Source organism: Leptopilina heterotoma, unplaced genomic scaffold (assembly GCF_015476425.1).
Source record: "Leptopilina heterotoma isolate Lh14 unplaced genomic scaffold, ASM1547642v1 Lhet_44, whole genome shotgun sequence".
NCBI classification, from domain to species: Eukaryota; Metazoa; Arthropoda; class Insecta; order Hymenoptera; family Figitidae; genus Leptopilina; species Leptopilina heterotoma.
Genome location: NW_025111084.1, coordinates 3124487 through 3146509, shown reverse-complemented (window position 1 = coordinate 3146509; position 22023 = coordinate 3124487). Strand labels below are relative to the sequence as shown.

Genomic DNA, 22023 nt, shown 5'->3' with positions numbered 1-22023 from the left:
TCAACTTGACGTCAAACCATTGCTTACGACTCACCCAAGCACTACATTAGAGAATAATATGTGCATCCAACACTTATGACTCTATTTTACTTGCTGGGGAAATTATTCTGAAAATTTCTATACTCTTGGTTAATATCTCATTTTTTTACAGTTTCTCCTTTTCTTTAATGGAAAAAAAGTTCAATAATCATTTTATTTATTAGGTAGGAAAAAATTATTTTTTTAATAAATAATAATTTTTCTTTCTTTGAATTTAATTTACTAAATAAAATTTAAAAAGAAGGAATTTCTTTTTGGTGAATAGATGACAAAGTGTGAATTTTTTTTATGGGTCAAATCTGAAAATTGAAATGGAAATTGTGTTGGGAGTGTTCGATGTATAAATTTTTGCTAAAGTGATTTGATCGCGTGGCAAATGGGGGGTAAAAATTTGGATTTTTTTTCCATTCTCATAAAGTTGTACACACACGCAACGTGGTGAGCCAAATTGCCTGCTCATATATGCCCTTACGGTAATTGGCGGCGGCAAATTGAGCAACGCACAGTGTTTCTTTCTCTCCCTCCCTCTCTCTTCTCACAACGTAATTGTATCCACTCTCCAACAGAATACCTGTTTTACCTTTCTTTTCTGCTCGAATTACCTTTCGCTTCCATATGGGCATTTAATTTAACCAATTATAATATTTTGATTTCAGTGAAAATCAATATCTCCCATTTAATTTATGATCTCTGGCCATTTTACTTTTTATCGCATCTGTTTTGTATTTTTTTTTTGTCGCATTCTTTTTTTAGTCTTCTGTACTATTTTTCTCTGGTAAATTAAGTAACTAATTTTCTATACGAATGATTGAAAAAAATGAAGGAATAAAATAAATAAAATAAAGAAATTAATAAAATAAAAAAATAAAAAGAATGAAATAAATAAAATAATAAAAAAGTAAATATAGTAGTAAAAATATAGTATTAAAAAAATGAACACTAATTTTTCGAATTATCGACTAATTTGAATTTATTTATTTTTCAGGCCCGAGGAGACAATGACAAGAACAAGGTACATAAAAATATTTCCAAAAATTATAATAAAAATATTTTTTGCATACGTACGTGTTGGAAAATTTAACATTGATTTTATTTTGGAATTTTTCGGTTTATTTCCTGAAAATATTATTTATTGTATACCGGAATAATTTATAATTTGATTTTTAAAACAATTATTTTACGGATATAAAGCGATTAAGTAAAATTTTTTTTATTCGTAATTCAAGTTGAATTTTTTCTTTTTATTTGAAATAAATAAATTCAATCATAATATTGAAAATAAATTTTAAAAAAATAAAAAATCCATTATTATTGTTACGTAAATTTCGTAATTCAATGAACAAAAAAAGTGATGTAAATTTTCCAACAGTGTCAAATATTGAACGTAAACATATAAGGTAAATGACCTAGAATTTTATTCAATTTCAAAATGTTTTCAAAATAAAAATGATAAATGTAGAATTCAAAAAATGTTAATGAATTTTTTTAAGTTCGTTATTTTAGATACTGAATTAATTTAAAATTTATAATTGAATTTATTCTTTTTATATAAATTCACATTTTCTTTTTTGTAATTTAATATTTATTTTTATATACGTAATTATTTTATTTTTATTCTTATTTATTTAATTTTATATTCGAATTTAAATAGTTTTAATTTTATATTCAAATTTAAATAGTTTTAATTTTATATTCGAATTTAAATAGTTTTAATTTGATACATAATTAAATTTTAATTTATTAATTGATGGAAAAATTATATAATTCACTGTTAGTGGGTCATTTACTTTTTTACGTTTAATAAATAATAACGAATATTATTGCGAACTTTTGTTAATTTAAGGATATATAATGAGCAAGTGAAATCTGAAACAGTTGGAGAAACGGCGAACGTAGGTCTTAATAATTATTTTTTATTAATTTTTACATGAGAAAAAGAAAAAACGTAAGTTTAAAGTATAATCTTGATGGTCATCAGATAAAAGAGAGATCTTCGAAGGAAAAACAATTAAAAACATATCACCAACACTATTTCATTAACACAATCAAATTTCAAAAAGTCGTTTAATTTTAAACAAAGGTTTTAAACATTTTCCAGTTTTTTTTTTAATAAATAACAGTAATAAAAGTGAAAAATAATTATAATAATAACAGCAATTATATTTAATTTACTTTTTTAAAAATTTTTTCCAAATAAATGAATTCAATTTCTAAACATTCTTGTTCTTAATTTGTTATTATTGTTTTTTACTTTTAATATTTATTTATTAAAAGTTTAGATTAATTTTTTTTTATTATTTAGTAAAATTTGTAGAATTTTGTTAAATTTTCGTTATTTCGTTGTTGAGAAAAAAAAGATTATGAATTCGTTGCGCACGTCCAAATGTCTGAGGTTTTTCAAAATTTGTCATATTATTTCTTAAAAAATCAAATTCAAAGTTTTGCATCATTCAAAATTTAAAAATATTTTTTGGCCAAACAATAAATTCTCTGACATTTACGCGATTTTTCAGGAAACAAAAACGCTGTACATGTTGTATCGAGCGCGAAGAGCCTCTTAAAAATAATGTGCCAAAAAATGGCACTAAGAGGTACGTAAATTTTTTTCGATCAAAATTTATCTTTACTTTATTTTTTTTTCTTTTTTGGGTTCTTTTTTTTGGATATAGTAATTTTATACAAAAAAAATTGTTTAAAACCATTTTTATATCTATAAATATATACACGTAGTAATAAATCCAGGCATCAAACTAACACAGACAATATACTGGAAATATTATAATGTGGAGAGTGAATTTAATTCTATTTTTAGAATTTCTCGAGGGTAATTTCATCCCCTATGAATGAATCCATTAAGATAGAAGCGCACTATTGACTCAGAAAACATGAAACGGTTGTTCTTTGACATAGAGTGGGAAAAAAAAGTGGGAGACAATGTGTAGGAGAACTCATTGTCAGAATGAAAATAAGGTCGAATGGAAAAAAGAATTGTATCAAAAATTCATAATTGGGTTTTTGGTTATCTTTTATTGGTACAGTTTTAAGGTTTTTTTTTTGGTTAATAATCTTGCTGCTTTTTTCCTTTTTGAGTTCAATGAAAATTGAAATTTGTATTTCTACTTTTAAATAAGTATTTTTTACTTAAATGGTGTTTGGTTAAATTTTCCAAATATTTACAGTTTTTTGGAAATAATTTTGAATTAAGAAATATTTATTGCAATCTGGAAATTAATTTTCTTATTTATCAAAATATTTCGATAAAAATTAATCAATATTACTATTATCGAAAAAAATATTTATTTGGTGCAAATAATTTTTATTGACACATTTTTTATTAATAAATTATTATTAATTATTATTAATAACTCATTAATAAATTAATAATAACTAATTTATTTAATTATTAATAATTTATTTATTTAATTAATATAAAGAAATCGGAGTTAGTAAAAAGTCTAGTAATTTAAATTAGTCAACAGTTTCACTAACTTTTATTAAATAGTTTTAGTAAAATTTTACTTTTTCTCTATTTTATGCTAAATTTATTTAGTTGAAAATGTTTTTATACTAAAATTTAGTGGGAAAAAAAATTTTTACTGATTTTAATAAGTGAACGACGTTTTACTAATTCAGATTTACAGAGAAAAATAAACTTGAGGTAAATCAATAATTTCTGCACTTGAAGAAAAATATGATTTGACTTAGAAATTATTTGTTACAAATAAATATTTTAATTTGAAATTCTCCTAAAGATTTGAACGTTTAAATGAACAAAAAAAATTTTTTTCAAATATTTTTAAAAATTAGTAGAAAAAAATTAAAATAATTAGGTATATTTAAATATTTAGTTAGTTTAGAATAAATTTTTTTTCACATATATGAAATCATTTTTTTTTTTTTTTTTTAGTAAAATATAAATTAAAAAAACGAAAGAAAAAAATGTCGTTTATTTGAACGATCGATTTGTAAATAATAAAATTCAAGTTTTGAATTCGGAATATTTCGATTTAAATAATAAATATTTGAATTTTATTTTATTTAAATTAATTTTATTTAGTAAAAATAGATTTTATTTGTTTGGGAATTTTTTAATATTGCTACGTATTCATATTGAATTTTGAATATTTCAATTCGAAATATATTTTCATTTAATTATTTATTTAAATTTTTATTTTGGTCGAATAAATTTTATTTGCTTCAAATTTTCTAAATATTTTGATTCAAATGAACTTTTGAATATTTTTAATGGAAAAAAATTCGATTTTTAATTATTAATATTTCAATTTTGTATTCAAATTAAATTTCGAATTCGAAATATTTCAATTTAAATATCTAGTTAAAATTTGAATTTTATTTTGTACAAATAAATTTTATTTGTTTTAAATTTTCTAAATATTTTGATTCAAATAAACTTTTCAATATTTTTAATAGAAATATTTCAATTTTAATTATTAATATTTCAATTATATTTTCTAAATATTTGAATTTCGAAGTATTTCAATTTAAACGAATATTTGAATTTTTGTTTAAATAAATTTTATTTGAAATATAGATTTTATCGGTTCTATTAAATATTTTTTTAAGTTTTAGTAAATATTTTTGTTTAAAGTAAACTTTGACGATTTTAATTCGGAATATTTCAATTTAAGTAATTAATATTATATTTCTATTTGATTCAAATAAATTTCCATTTGGTGTAAATAAATTTTACTTGCTTCAAATACAATTTTACTCGCTTTAAATACAATTTTATTTGATCAAATTATGTTTGATTCAAATAAAATTTTTCTCTCAGTGAAAAATTTTTTTTTTCCTATTCAATTAACAGGAAATATTTTCATTTGCAAATTGTAAATTATAGTAAAAATTTTAACTAATCTGAAATATTTTTTTTCTTTCATGGAAAATAAATTTTTACCTGGAACAACGATAAGTTTCTCTAAAATAACGAAAGTGTTAATTGTATTAATTGTAACAACTAAAAATTTCGCTAATATAGTAAAATTTGTAGCTGTTTTAGATAAAGATTTTTTTCCTTGCTCCTAATATTTTATCTCGTGAATAAATTTGTTTTCCCGCATAAGTTGATTCCCTTTTCTTATATACGTCACTATTTTTCGCTCCCTTATTTCTATGAATGAATCCAATTTATTGATCTAGAAAAATGAGAAAAGTCTTGTCATGACGATCGAAGAGTTTTCTTCTTTTCTTCTCCCCTTGACAAAATGTTGATGATGAGGGTTTGGTGTATAGAAAATAGGAATTATAATAATAAGTATAATAGGGGAGAGAATATTTTTTCCACCCGAGCGTTGACGTAGAAATAAATTCTTGGTCTTGTTGGGGGCTCGTCGTCGGCGTTCTCGTCGTTTGTCGTCTTCTTCGTCATCATTCAGTCAGTCACTAGGTTAACTTACGTAATTTCAGTCGGCTCTCACTCTGTTTTGTGTTGGGGGCAGTGGAGGCGGTTATAGAATAGGCGAGGTGAAGGTGGCAGAAGGACGAAGGGGGGGGTGAGCGGCCGGCTTTACGAATTGGGTCAATCAATACCACGAAGCTATATGGGTCAGGTGCACTACGCTCTGTATATGACCAGGCAACCCCCGGAACACTTCCGCCCACCACCCCTTCACCCTCCTCTCTTTCTCTCCCACGACCCTTGCTTACCTCCCCTCTCGCCCTCCAGTGACCATCTCCTCTAGATTCTATTCTCTCGACGGTCCACCCTCGCCTCCGGGTTGTACTGCTCGCCTCACAATCAGTTTAATCCAATTTCGGTGTTAAGAAACTGTTTCCAAGGGAGGGGGAGTATTTTACCTTTTTTTTTTGGTTTGGAAAAAATTATTTTTATCCTTCTTGGATTCATTTACTAAAAATAAAGGCGAATTGCAAAAAAGAGAGAGAGAAAAAGAGAAACAATTGTTCTATTTGGAAAATTAAATCGATTTTTTGGTGTGCTACTACTTTCGCTGACATTGGCCGGGAAAGAAACTCTCGGATTCAAGGCGGCGCAGCACAGCGTTTGTAGGTTTCGAGGTTGAGGTGGAAGTTGAGATTAAAATGGAGGTTGGATTAAAATGAAGAGTTTTAAGGTGAACGTCTCCTGGAGTTGGGCAAATTAAATCAGAGGAATTTTTCTTTTTTGATTTTCTTTATTATTTTAGGAAGTTTTTTTTTTTGGTTTTTGAGAAAGGAGGGAAAATTATTATTTTTGGCAACAAAAAAAAATAGGGTAAAATCCCAGCGATTGATAAATTCGGGCCCTGGATAGTGTGACTTATTTTAGTAAAATTCGTCGAAACAATTAAATTATTTTCCTTAATTTTAATAAATAATAATATAAATGAAAAATAAATATCTTCGTTAGAATTGAATTATTTTTATAAATAAGAAAATTCCTTGCAGAAGTTCAATTATATTCTAGAAAACTTTAATAAATATCTTCGAAAGAATTCAATTATTTTCAATACAATTTTAATAAAATTTCCTGAATGAATTCAATTATTTTTGAAAATTTGAATATTTTTCGAAAGAATTCTATTATTTTTTGAAAAATTTAATATTTTCTAAAAGAATTCAATTATTTAAAAAAAAAAATTTAATAAATATCTTCTAAAGAATTGAATTATTTTTGTAAATGAAATATTCTTCGCAGGAATTCAATTATTTTTAATACAATTTAATTATTTTCAAAAATTTTAATATTTTCCAAAAGAATTAAATTATTTAAAGAAACTTATTAATAAATATTTTTCAAAAAATTGAATTATTTTTATAAATTAAATATTCTTCGTAGGAATTCAATTATTTTCAATACAATTTTAATTTTTTTTTAAAGAATTCAATTATTTAAAAAAATTTCATTAAATATCTTCGAAAGAATTCAATTATTTTTATAAATAAAATATTCTTCTCAGGAACTCAATTTTTTTCAGTATAATTTTAATAAAATTTCTTGAAAGGATTCAATTATTTTTGAAAATTTTAAACTTTTTCGAAAGAATTGAATTATTTAATAAACTTTCATTAAATATCTTCGAAAAAATTGAATAGTAAAAGTTTTTGTTATTTATGAAAATAATTTAATGTTTGCCTAGAATTTTATCAACACTTTTTTTAAATTATTGAATTTCTTTAAAAAATGTTTATTAAAATAGCAGTTATTGAAAATCATTAAGAACTGAGGAAAATTTTTGAAAATAATTAAATTCTGCACTATAAATTTGAATTAGTAAAAATATTTACTAATTATAATTAATGACGGACTATTTGTTTTTAAATTAGTAAATTTTTCTAATAAATAGTAATAATTCTTTGTAAAATTCAATTATTTTTTGAAAATTTCTTCATGAGAATTCAATTATTTATATAAATAATAATTTTCTTTGAAAGAATTCAATGATTTTTATTAAATAATAAAATATTCTTCACAGGAAGTTAATTTGCTTTTAGAAATTTTAATAAAATTATTCGAAAGAAGTCAATTATTTTCAAAATAGTTGAATTTCAAAAAAAAAAAAAAATTATAATTGTAATTTTTAGAAATAATTAGTTTTTTTATTATTGAAATAGAATTTTATGTTGTAAAATATTTTTATTGTGCAATTTATAAAAATAAGTGTTTTTTTTTAAGGAAAGAATATTGTTTTGGAAATATCAAAAAAATTTTTGAATATAATTGAATTTTGCAAAAGAGTTAAAATTCAATTATTGAGATAAGGGGAATAATTTTAAAATGTTTCTGTAAATTTATGAATTATGAAAATTTTGGGTTTTACTAAAACTTTAACAAAAACAAATTGCAACTACTATTATAGGAGATAGTACATAATATTTTACTAAAAATTAATGTTGAATTTTAATATTTAATTTATTAGTTCTATTTTTATTTTGTGGTTGATGGTTTTGGTTATTGACGTATGCTCCCCTCGAGAATCAAATTAGTCAGGTGATTAATATTGACAGCGACAGTAGCTAATTAAATTAGTGAATAAAATTCAGTGATTTTAGAATTTTACTCCCTAAATCTGAATTAGTGCGGATTCGTTTGCCAATTTGAATTAGTAACATTAGTTGAAAAATGTTTATTAATTTGAATTAATGACTAAATTTTTGCTACTGAATTAGTAAAATTAACCAAAAAATTAGTAGAAATAAGTATCTATTAGTGAAGTCTACTAATTCAAAAGCAAAAATTGAGTTACTTAGTCAAATTAGTAAACATTTTTACTAATTTGAAAATTAGTAAAATTTGAAGAGTAGTTTTTTGTATGAAAATTCCGTTTTCTTCTTTTGGTTGTTCACTAATCGCTGTAATGATGAGAAATAAAATTGCAAATTCCAGGGATGTAGAGCGACCATGAAGAAATTTCATGGTCAGTTGTTTCATGTACTTGTCAGTCTGAACGCCTATTACATGGGCTTTGAGCCGTTACAAGAGGTGAGCACCGACCTAGCCCAATGCGGATGTCGCCAAATTCGTCGAATCCTTGAAAGTCATGCGATAAACTGTCTACATATATACATACAAATATATGTATACAATCACCATCAGTATAGTGACGAAAAACATATGGAGTCATAGAATATTTATTCAAAGCAAACACTAGGCAGGCAGGACCTTGAGTGCGAAAAAAGTCGCCAGCAGGCAGCGTTTGACAAACGATCTTGAGCCACTGGCGACAGAACATATTATAGAATATTGCAATCCTTGCAGAACGAATTCTATTGTATTTTATATTGAAAGCTCCGCGAGACCTGATTTTTAATCAGGTTGGAAATAGAAGCGTGAGCCATTTGCATCCAACTGGGAAGTTGTAATAAGGTCGACTGTTTGTCAATTGTCATGTGTCTGTGTGTTTTTGTTTTTTCCGTCCGTGATTTATTTCTCGATAATAATGATAATGATGATGATAATCTCTCTAAATTTCAATCTGGTAAAAATAACTGATTCAGAAGCAAAAATTCAGTCACTGATTGTTAAAACTGATTTTTATTTTTAACTGATTCGAATTTAGAGAGATAAAAAAATTATGGTGCTGATGATGATAATACAGGGTTGCCACAGGTCAGGGAAAGTAAAATTAAAAGTTAAAAAAAAAAAAAATTAAAAATTAAAAGTCAGGGATTTTTATTTTCAAAAAATGAAAAAATGGAAAAAATTGAATTTTGGAGAAGTTACATAAATGATTGCAGAAATCCAAGTATTTTATCAAAATTAATAAAATTCTTGACAGAAATTTAATTATATGTTCAAAAATTTAAAAAAAAAATCTCGTCAAAATTTAAATTACCTTTAAAAATTAATAAAATTTTTCTCCACTCTCTAAATTTGAATTAGTAAAAATATTTACTAATTTGAATTAGTAACTGACTTTCTGCTTTTGAATTAGTAAATTTTACTAATTCAGAATCAAATAGTCAGTCACTAATTCCAATTAGTAAATATTTTCACTAATTCAAATTTAGAGTGCAGAATTCAATTATTTAAAAAAAAATTTAATAAAATTCTTGGCAAAATTTCAATTATTTTCCAAAATTTTCCTCCATTCATAATGATCTTCAATAACTGCTATTTTAATAAAATTATTCATAAAAAATTCAATTATTTAAAGAAAAAGTGTCGATGAAATTCTAAGCAAACATTAAATTATTTTCATAAATAACAAGAATTTTCAGAGGAATACAACAATTTAGAAATTTTTTATACTTAGCCATAATTCAATTATTTGCATCAATAATCAAATTTTTTTTACAGGGATTCAATTATTTTCATAATTTCAATTATTTTTAATACAATTTTAATCGAATTCCTTGGAAAAATGCAATTATTCTTGACAATTTTATTAAAATTCATCGAAAAAATACAATTATTTAAAAATTTGTTTGTAAAATTCTTTATGAGAATTCAATTTTGAAAAACATTGATTTATTCAATAAATTATTTATTTTCGTATTTAAATAATTGAATTCTCGTAGAATTTTCAAATAAAAATTGATTCAAAAATGAATTTCAATTAAAATTTTATATAATAATTGAATATTGATAACATTATTGCATAAATTTTTAAATTCCTTTCAAAGAATATTATTATTTATAAAAATAATTGAATTCTGGTGAATTTTATTAAAACTTGGGAAAATAATATGAATTATTATAAAAAATGTTATCAAATTTTCTGAAAATAATTGAATCCTTTTAAGAAATTTTATTAAAATTGTACTGAAAAAATTGAGTTCCTGAGAAGAATATTTTATTTATAAAAATAATTGAATTCTTTTTAAAAAAAATTATAATTTTATTGAAAATAATTGAATTCCTTCAGGAAATTTTATTAAAATTCTATTGAAAATAATTGAATTTCTAGAAAGAATTTTAATATTTTTAAAAAATAATTGAATTCTTTCGAAAAATGTATGAAAAATTTCAAAAATAATTGAATTCCTGAAAAGAATATTTTAATTATAAAAATAATTGAATTCTTTCGAAGATGTTTAATGAAAATTTTTTAAATAATGGAATTGAATCCTTTCAGGTTTTATTAAAATTGTCAGGGAAGAACAGAACTAATTTTTTTGGCAATCCTGTAATACTATTTTCAATTTTAACTGATTTAAATTTAGAGAAATAAAAATGTTGATGATAATGATGATAATAATGATGATGACGATTATGATGATGATGATGATAATAATGATGTTTATAATAATAATTATGATGATAATAATAATAATGATGACGATTATGATTACGATCATGCTGTTGATATTGATGATGATATCATCTAGTTTTCAAGATCAGAGTGTAAAAACAAGGCTTTGGAATTAAAGAAAGTTGTTTTAAACAAGTCGCGAAAGGAAGGTTAAGCAATTCTATAAATGATGCCACTTTTTCTACAAACACACAGATATATATGAACAATTTTATTTACTGTTAAGTGTATAGAATTTTTTTTTCCTCCTTCCCACTGGGGGCCGATAAATCCAAACTAGTTTTGTCTTTCGATAATGTGAGTTGTACTTTCATTCATACCACAACTTTTTCTCGCTTTGAATTCTTCGCAATTTTCATCATCAGTCGAATTTCGAAATCAATTAATTTATAATTTTCAACAACAACAAAAAAGTTGGCTTGTGAATTTTTTATAAGCATTGACAGAATTTTGATGTTTGTCAAAAAATTTCAATTTGGCAAAAAGATGATGTTTTCTGATGAGTTTGTAAGTTGCAACTTGCAAACTCATCAGAAAACATCTTCTTTTTGCTCCAGGTGTGTTTGAGTTTGCTGTATGCTGAAATTTTTCCTGACTTCTTACTTTACTATTCCTTTCCCTTTTTCTATTTCTTCTTTTTTTTTGGTATTTCCTTTTTTTCCCCAGTTTTACACTCTACTCCTTCTTTATTTCGAAGACTCCGGTTAAAAATCCTTCTTTTCCTGCTTTCACAATTTGAAGAATAGGAAAGAGGAAAAAAAAACTAATTCGACAATGGCTAATTATTGTGAGAGAAAGTTGTAATTTTCTTTCTTCCCAATCTCCATCTCTTCGTGGTATAATTGACATAATCACAGCTCAATTACATCTCATTCGTCGGGTAATTTTCTGATCATTCCTAGGATGCATATAAGTAGTCGTTTTTTCATTATTTTCATTAAATTCATCATAACGGGTTTTCTCATATTGAAGAAGTAAAGAATTCCTTTTTCTCTGTTTTGTTCACTATTTCTAGAAACTAGGTCAGGTGCGAGAATCAAATTAGCAAAAAAAGTAGAAATTATTGTATGAAAAAAGAAAAATCGAGAAGTGTTGGGGGGACTGTTAATGAATTTGGGTTTTGTTGACAGGTATCATTAGCATCATCAGAATTTTGCTTTTATAAACAAGCGCTAGTAATGTAAGCACTAGTATTTAAGGAGATAAATAATAAAGATCCGATTGGGAAGAAAGGTGAAGGCAGTAAATAATGATTTTGAATATAAAAATTGTTGCTGATGGGAGTGGAGAGGATGTAGTATAAGACGGAAAGAAACTTGGCTCCGTGTACCTGACCCATTTTATCTGCCACGAGTCTGCCTCTGGCTGTACGTAGCTGCATCGATCGACCCCGATCCGTGGCCCCAGCCTGGCACCGAGCGACCCCACAATTTGTCATTCCACCCTCTCTTCCCTCCCTCTGAGTTGAACCGACGCTCACTCTCTTACTCTCACACTCACATGTACATTGATACCAGAGACCGCTACCAATTTTCCCCGTGAGCCATGTCTGGAGTTTGAAACTAAATTCAACGGAGGCAATGGCTGCGCAGAAGCACCTCTTTCTCTCTTTCCTTCGTGAGGATACTTCCAATTCCCTCCAAAATGTTCACAGACTTCTCACTAATGTCAAGGGTAGTTGAAATATCAATTAATCATAGCGTCATAATAGGAATTATAAGACAAAAATTTTAATATCATTTTAATACCGAAAATATAATCCTCAAGGATTTTAATCACAAAAATGTAATCCTCAAGGATTTTTCGAAGGAAATAATCCCCAAGGGTTGAATTTTGAAATGAAAAATTCGTCATATCATTAATTTTCTTTTTGTCAATAATTAATCATAAGTTGTCGATTATTTCTGGTATTCCTGCTATACTTCGTAATATTTGTCGTTGCAAGTTCGCTTATAAGTATTTTTTCTGACATAGGCACAGGTTTCATATATAGAGAAAAGTCCACTTAAATAGGAATTGGAAAATTCGGCTCATTTTACAGTCCGTTAAATAAAAATCCGTCTAAATAGAAATTAGCAGAAGCAGGAATTGTAGACATTGAAAATTCGGCTCATTTTACATTCCGTTAGATAAAAATTCGTCTAAATAGAAATTAGCAAAAGTAGCAATTGTAGAATTGGAAAATTCGGCTCATTTTACAGTCCGTTAAATAAAAATCCGTCTAAATAGAAATTAGCAGAAGCAGGAATTGTAGACATTGAAAATTCGGCTCTCTTAGTGTTCCATTAAGTAAAAATTTGTTTAAATAAAAATTAGTGTGAATAGAAATGATAAAAATTTGTTTTTAGGCACATTTAATATTTCAATGCATAAAAATTCGGCTCAGATAAGATTTCATTAAAAGAAAAATCGCTAAAATCGGAATTTTTAGATTTGAAAATTCGGCTACTTTAACACTCCGTTAGATAAAAAATCGTTTAAATAACAATTCGCTAAAATCGCAATTCTGGAATTTGAAAATTCGGCTCATTTAACATTTTGTTAGATAAAAAATCGTTCAAATAAAAATTCGCGTCATTAGAAATAATGAAAATTTGTTTTCAGGCACATTTAACACGTCGATGCATAAAAATTCGGCTCACTTCAAATTCCATTAAAAGAAAAATCGCTAAAATCGGAATTTTTAATTCTGAAAATTCGGCTCTTTGAAAATTTTTGTCAGATAAAAATTCGTTGAAGTTGAAATAATAAAACTTTGCTTTTTCTGCTACTTTGACATTCTGGTAGATAAAAAATCATTTACATAAATAGAAAATGTCTAAAGTAGGAACTCTAGAATTTGAAAATTCGGCTCATTTATGGTTTAATTAAGTAAAAATTCGTTTAAATAAAAATTCGCGTAAATAGAAATAATAAAAATTGGCTTTTTCCGCACATTTAACACTTCGTTAGTAAAAATTCGGCTCACTTTAGATTCTATTAAAAGAAAAATCGCTAAAATCGGAATTTTAAATTTTCAAATTCGGCTACTTTAACATTCCGTTAGATAAAAAATCGTTTAAATAAAAATTCGCTGAAATTGGAATAATAAAAATTGGCTTTTTCGGCACATTTAATACTTCCGATATCTGAATCAAAATTATAGTGTTGACTTTTGATATCGTTGCTGGTAACAAAACAAAGCAAAATGCTTTTTTGATTCAGGTGTTGCAATTGAAACTAAAAGCTGATTCTGATATCAAAATATAAAGAGAATTCATAAACAGAATTTTGATTTAAATATCCAATTCGAAATTAAAGAGTTGATTTTAGATTCCGGTAACCAAAACATAGTTTCGATTTCGTGATGGTTCCTAAATTCTTTTCGATCGCGCAAAAAAGGATTCTTTTCGGCACTGCGTGTCGAACCTAGAAAAGCTGTCAGAAGTGGTAAAACGAAATTGTGGACATTCTTTAGTTTCTAGTTTTTAATGTTTCATACTGCAGTTATGATTTTTTTTCGTATGCAGCTATTATTTTGCTGGCGATGGAGCAGTGTAGAAAATAAACTAAAGTGATGAGGAAACTAATAAACCATAGAGAGTAGTGTATAATAAACCATATATCGAAGTTGGGAGGACCCTACTTGTTGAAGCGGCGTCTTAACATAATAAAAGGGGGTGGTTTTCGTGCATTGGAAGTTTAACTAGATGTGTGGGTTGCAATGTTAGGTATATAGGAAGGTGTTGAGAGTTTAGTGCCAATGGTTCTAATCGATGTGTGTGTAAACGTGTATGATAGTGGTGGTGGTGGTGGTTGTTGCTTCCTTCTGCGCTTGCTTTCCGTCCACTGGTGAAACTGGGACAATGGGTCGAGTGCAGGCAGCGTTATAGCTAAACTGCACGTGTACCAACACCAATGCACATTGCCACGTGTCGATATAGATTGCACGTACGTGTTTCGGTACAGTGTATCGCGCTCTCGAGGAGCAGCTTTTCTTTATAGCTTATTCGAAGGACGGTTTGCATATTCGTGCACAAACCGACCTTCGGATGACCTTTCCACACCATCTATTCGGCGGAGGGTGGACTTCACTTTCACCATTGTCTTTTTCTCTTTCACTTCTTGCATTTTTTTCCTCCTCTCGCAGATTTTTTTCCCCCCAATCCCTCTCTTGAAACTTAATGTTTTGGCTTATAGTTTCAAATCAGAATATTTTTCTGATTACAATTTCTAAAATTCCATCTCTTGGGGGCAGTTTCACAAACTTTAAAAGTTAATCATTAAATCCTAAAATGATTTCACCAACTCCGTTTAAAAGTTAATCAATGATTAAATCCTAAAATGACTTTAATGATTGATTAACATTTAATCGGAGTTGGTGAAACTGGCCCAGATTCAGTTAAAATTTTGAATATTGTTTTGGTTTGGTAATTGAAATTAATTTGGTAATTAGAACGAAAGATCCAAGGTTTTATGCCTTCTTTTGTTTTAGGGCATGTGTTGTGGGAATTGCGATCTTTTTAAACGATATAATTGTATGGCTCATTGTCGAGAAGTGGAAAAAAACTGGAATACTAATGTTAACCAGGAAGAGTCAAGGATTCTTTTTTTTTTGTGTAAATTGAGTAAGAATGCGGGAATTCTGAGTAATATTCATAAGTTTCGAGTATTTAGAAAACAATGGTTGTTAATCTTGACAAAGGATGCAAAAAAGTGTTTTATAATTTCTAAATTTGTTACGTAACATAGTTTTTCTTTTTAGTTAGGGGGTGTCCATAAATTACGTAACACGTTTAGGAGGGAGGGGGGGTTCGAGAAAATGTTATCATATGTTACATGGGAGGGGGGGTCAATCATCATTGTTACGTAATATTTATAAGGAACTTAATCTCTTTATAATGGATAAATTTTTGAAAAGCTGTCCCTTGTCGCCACTTCAAAATAAGTAAAAATCGAATCATTTCGCGAATCGATTCTTGGGAATAATATACAATTTTTATTGTTAAAAAATCAATGTTATATTTTTGGTTGTTCAGTATGATTAATAAAATTATTCCTCTAAATGTTTTTTATATTTAACTTAATTTTGTATTGCTATTTGTACAATATAAATACTAAAAATAACAGTAATAAACAAATTTGTTTCGAAAAACGTTAGTAAAAAAAATATTTTTAAAAATTACGTAACATTGATAGGGGGGGGGTGTAAAACGATTTTGTTATAACTTGTTACATAGGGGGAGGGGGGGTTCAAAATTTCACTAAAAACGTGTTACGTAATTTATGGACGGCCCCTTATGTGTACTTTTATTTAGAGTTTTCCCTCCTCACGAGGAGTGTACTTTTACCATACCGTACAATTATTTAAAAATTCGGTCTTGTCCTTAAATATTTTTCATTTGCTCCTGCCTTGAAGGAGCATCTTAAGGACTACAATTTTTGGAAACTAATTTGTAGTATAAATGTATAATTAAATTGTAGTGTAATTAAATTATAGTACAACTAAATTGTATAATTAAATCATAGTACAATTAAATCATAGTACAACTAAATTGTAGGCCAACTAAAAATTGTGGACCTGGGTAATAATTCCAGTCGGAACTTTGTCCAATGATTGGATTCGTACAGAAAGTTTGATGCAGTTTTGTGAAAACTGTATATATATTGTAATGAGAATCTTTTGTTGTAATATAATATTGAAATAGAGAGAGAGATAGAGGTGGGAAAAGCGAAACTCCGTGGAAAGTGGAATATAATATACGCGTTTGTGTATATATGTATTGCGAACTTGAAATTAGGACAGTCCAGGAGCCCTCGGGACAGGACTCGGAAACTAGGTTGTTCCGGGTCGTACCAACGGAAATCGGGTCGCTCGATTCAGGTCGTTCGACTCCTGTACATCTATGTGGGTTAAATAGACCCTATATTTGACTTCCTAACCCGGATGGCTATGAAACTGGGTCAATGCTCCTCCCGATGCAAGGGGAAAATGCATTTTTTTTCTTTTATATTCCTGGATTTTGTTAAATTCAAAAATTGTCTCACCACATTTTGGTAATTTAATTCATTGGAAGAATGCAATCAGAAAGAATTCCAGGAAAGAGTACACAAAAAATTCCTCCTTCCTCAATTTCAGTGTGGTTTGAAATGTTCCGATAGCATTTGTTGTGAGGAATTTTTTTTTGTGTATTTTTGTACTCTTTGGTATTATTGGAATTGTAATATTGAAAGGAGGAATTAGATCCTGGATCAGTAGATAAGAGAATAGGTCAGATGCATTCCTTTTTATAAAAGTGGACAATGGATTTGAATATTGCTGTCGTGGTTGTTACACGGTTCGATTAACGAAAAATTCTCTCTCTAGTGGACGCCCACTCTGTGACCTCCTATTGTGTCATGTATTGGTTTAATGACACGGGATTCGATTACGAAAGAAAACGTGGGCGCTTGATTGCAATGGTATCATTTTAGAATTTACTAGTATACATATTTTGTAGCTGCAGGTTCACTTTTCATTTCTCGAAGGTGACAATTTGCTGTTTCATCGACAATTGTCGATTTTCCGATATTTAATTAATTGACTGTTGTTGTAATTGTCGATTTATTGTCAGGATAACGGCGGTTAGAAATGTTCCGATAGCATTGTTGTCAGAATATTGAACACATATTGTCCATGACTTCTCTATGACTTCTCCATAGTTCACATTCTCCATAGACTTGTCTATGAAAAATAACTTGTAGATTTCTTGAAAAATTTGTCAAAAAAGTTACGAATTGATGAAATTATCGTCTAAGTGCAGAAGGGAAGAGATATTCCACAGATTGAATTGAAAATTTCTGTTTTTAAATATATTTTGTGTTTAGTAAAGTATTTTGTGTTTGGTAAAATATTTTGTGTTCAGCTCGCCTAGAAGATGGTTTGACCTTTCGCTGGAGTTACAAAAAGCCCGTTGGCGATTTCTTGTTGTTTATTCGGTATTATTGCCATATACGCCTTCATTGAACATACTCGTCAATGTCGTGACAGTTGGTTGCGCAAGGAAAGATGACGTTCAAAGAGAGGGAAAAGTCAAAGTGTCCTTCTAGTCTGGCTAATGTCGAGAGATGATCGTCGACAACAGACTCTTAGGCTATTTACAACTTTGAAATTATTTAGTTTTATCTATAGTTGTACCGTTTGATTTTAGGATCATTAGCCATTTGACCGTTAGTATTCAGAATCATTAGCCATTCGTACCATTTGTATTGAGAATCATTAGCCATTTGTACGATTTGTATTCAGAATCGTTAGCCACGTACACTTTGGTATCGAATAATTTTGGTGTTCAACGGTTCTATCAAATGGTTTCAGAGTCCACAGACTCTAAAACCATTTGATAGAACCGTTTAACACCAAAATTATTAAATTCCAAAATCCTTAAATACTGCAGAATATGATGATAATTTGCCTTGCTATAGTTCAACTCCACATAGAATTATTCAAAAGCAATTTAGTGATTCTCATTCGGAATCAAACAGGTAGTCTGAATTTTATTTCACCACCAAGACATTGCTTCCTCGAAAGACTGTTAAAGTTCCAACTTGTAAAAATTACGATTTGAATCGGTAATAGTTTCCTCTATTGTCGATTTATGTTCGACCAGTGGATTCACAATTTTATGGCTGAATAGCCAGCACAGTAAAATTGAATCAATCTTCTGTCATGATTCTCGTTTTTTGTTCCTCTTTTTCATCATCATCATCATTGTATATCTGAAAGTAATGAAAACTAAAAGTCGGTCAATGGATAGTTGCCACTTTGTGAGAGTTTTGCAGTATTAAAACATTTATTGTTGATTGCAAATCGAGACTGTTGTATATAATTATTGGTGATTTTTGTAGCATTTTTTTCTTTCAGCTTCTCTCCTGAATTGTGGTTGTAAAATCGAGAGAAAGAGAGAAAGAGAGAGAGAAATGAAGGCTCAACAACTCCCGATCGTTGTTGCCAACTGGGAAAATCGATTTTCACGACGAGTGTTGCCTTCCGCGTCATCTTTTTGGGCAAATGGCAAACCGGGATATATAGGTCACGAAGCGTGTCAGCTCGTATTCCGGGCGGGATCCCCGGGTAACTGGGTCATCGCGCGTTCTACTCGCTGGAAAACTGGGTTACTATTTACTATTTGCCGTGTTTATGTTTCATCCTTGTAAATACAATTTACAAAGGATGATTCCTCTACTGATTCATCTAGTGATTCCTCCAAGTTGATATTCGACAAAAAGACAAAAAGACAGAAAGAACTTGACAAAAAGACCTTGAGAAAAATTAATTTCAAATATGTTGATGTGTGGAAAAAAAAGAAATGAGAGACGTAGGTGAAGAATCGTGTAGGTTTGACGATGCGGTAGGTAGCCTAAGTCAGCCATGGAATATGCGGTTATAATGTGTTGAATGTTTGTATATATGTAGGCTGCTTGTGTGTACCAACGTCGTTTGTCCTCGTGCTCTTTAATCACGGGGATACAATGCGATTGGACAACTTGGAAGGGTTTAGGTTAACTGCTTACACGCACCATGTTCCACTGCCAAACGGAGAAATAAACTGCAAACTCTAGAGACTCTAGTTTAGTATTTACCTACTCTTTGCTTCTCCTTGCCATTGTGTCCACTCTTGGTATTTGACCTCCTACTTTCCTGCAACTGCAACTCGCCAATACTTGGGCCGTTGGGGCTTTTGAGAAATTCACAATATTCTTCCTTCTTTAGAAGAGTTGCTTCTTTAACGATGTTCCTCCTTTTCTTAGCCTTTTTTTTCCTTATTTTATTTTCATTTTTCGTCTATACGGTGTGATGTTTTAATAAATCTATAAGGACGTCTTGAAAATCGCTCAGGGAAAAGTCAGGGGAAATTTTTTTTTTTGCGGCAACAATTTTTTGAGTTTATTCTGTTGCTTCTTTTGCAGTTTTTGATGTTCGTTTTGTAGTTTTTTTGTTGTTTTTTGTTGTTTCTTTTACAGTTTCTTTTGCAGTTTCTGTTGCAGTTTTTCTTGCATCTGCTTTTGCAGGTTTCTTAAGGATATTATACAAGTTGAATTGATTTCGACCTGCGATTGCAAAAATTTACAAATAAACATCCTTTTGCCATTGATAGAAATTTTTTGTTCCTGTTTCAAAGGGTCTATCACTCCCAGAAATACTCCCAAGAAATCGAGAACCTTTGTTCTCGAATCTTTCCTCGATATTTCGTCTATACCTTATCGTACAGTTCAAGTTTCCTCTTTCCCAAGATCTCTTAGTCTCATTTCGCCAAGTTTTCCATTGTCTCGACGTTAAATATTGTTTCCTCATTCGCCTACTGTTGCCTAACTGTATTTATTTCCATTTTTTTGGAATTATTTAGGTACAAAAAGTTTACAATTTTTTAATTTTTAATTTTCAATTTTCAAAAATTGATTATTCCTGTTGTGGATATAAATTTTGTTCCATAAAAAAAAAAGAGTTTTGTTCCACTGAAGTAGAGTACAAATTTTATTTCTAAATTTGGTTTGCAATTGTGCTGATGGAGTTCACCTTCATTAGCGCAAGAAGTATTTAGTCATTAAATGGGAATTTAGAGGAAAAAGAAATACCGCACAAAAGAAAAAGATATGACCCGATTCTTTTTTTTTCCTGAATTCTCGTTTCAATTTCATTCCAACAAACACTGCTAAATATTTCAAGTGTCCGGCGAATTTTAATGAATGTAAGATTCTTCGAAGAACGAGGAAATGATTTCTCTCGTAAAAATGTATGTCATTAAATATTTCGCAAACACTGGTTTATTCAAAAATTCGCGAGAAGAATGATGATGGTAAATTTCTTCAGAGAAAATTGATCGAATATTGTTTCAAGGCTGACGAGAAATTGACTAAATTTGAAAATATGACTAAAGTCATATAAATTGCGAAAGAGGATTTTTTGGGGGTAATAATTAATTTATAGAGAGGAAGAGACAAAGTTTTTATGATTGTAAGTACTGAATGTTTTGCTTACGCGACATGTCCTGGAGATGGGGGATTTGTTTTGAAATCGTAAATGGGGTCCAGGATGCAGAAAGTTTGCCGGATATGGTACTTTCGAAACATCGCATCATGCCGGTTTCACTTTCGACTCCTTCATGATGTACCGTTCCACCTGAAACGGTTATAAGCGATGGCCTTGAGATTCTTCGTTTCGCGATTCGTGCTCAATGTCCTCAGATTGAAAGTCCATAAATGGCCTCCCTCTCTCCGTTCTTGTATTTTTCTTTTCGTTTTCTTTTGCAGTTCCATTCGAATCATCTTTTTTGGGGTGGAGCTTCTTTTTTTTGCATGCTTTTAATTAAACGGGAATCGATTTACGAAATTGATTTTTAAATTTCCTGTTCTTATATTGCGGCTCGTTGGAAATAAAATTGTTCTTTTTTTTTTCTTCGCAATATGTGTTTTATATAGGAGAGTGAAAAGCAGGTTAATCCTGAAAATCGACCGGTTCGTTGGGGGAAAGAGAGTGAGGGTAGGAAATTATGGTGGTGCGCCTTAACGTTTTCTCGGAAAGTCCATAGTAATTTGCAACCACACCGACTGGTATATTGCAAGCTACCTCGAATCAACGTCGAGTCCTCGCGTGCAGGTCGATCCTCATCCACTGGGAAAAATTGCAGGGACGGATTTCTCGATTCTGCAACAATGTTACATAATATTTATATACATTGTTATCATATGAGAAAGTTTACTTTTTTATTTTTGACTTTTTGTTTTATTTTTATAATTTTATTATAGTTTTATTTTGTTTTTTATTTCCGCTGCAAGAAATTACGCTGGCGCGGAAGGATTGTCACTGAAAGCCTATTATTGTTAATAAAGGAAAAAAATTTTTTTTAAGTTTTTTTTTATTATTTTAATTGTCATCAACATTCCAATTATACGCGTCCTTAATAAAATCTGGAAAATAAACAGTCCACATCCTGTTCTGTTATTTCTTTTTAAAAGCTGCAATTTAAGGTTTAAGATTAAATTTTAGCGCCATAAATGTTTATGTGCCATCCATTAAAAAATATCCTTAAACTTATCTCCTCACTAATAAATTTTAAAGAAAAAATTTATTAAAAGTACTCGAAAAAAATAAATGATTAGAATTTATAACAAAATTTTGAATTTTTGTGTTATTGAAATTACCATGAATTCTAAATATATTCAAAATTCAAAAATTTAAAAAAAAAAATCTCGTCCAAATTTTAATTATCTTTATGAATAATAAAATTCTTCATCGAAATTCAATTATTTTAGAAAA

The 22023-nt window shown here is 28.6% G+C and overlaps 1 protein-coding gene across 5 annotated transcripts in view; it reads left to right on the top strand.

Moving 5' to 3' along the window:
- Positions 1-22023, top strand: part of LOC122506926 (zinc finger protein 704) — a 138684-nt gene that overhangs the window by 57879 nt on the left and 58782 nt on the right. For 4 of the 5 annotated variants that reach the window (XM_043619356.1, XM_043619357.1, XM_043619354.1 and 1 more), the window contains 2 exons: positions 1025-1051; positions 2553-2630. In XM_043619356.1, coding sequence (XP_043475291.1) covers positions 1025-1051; positions 2553-2630 — 105 coding nt within the window. The remainder of the gene's footprint in view (positions 1-1024; positions 1052-2552; positions 2631-22023) is intronic. The other variant, XM_043619358.1, reaches the window with a different exon arrangement.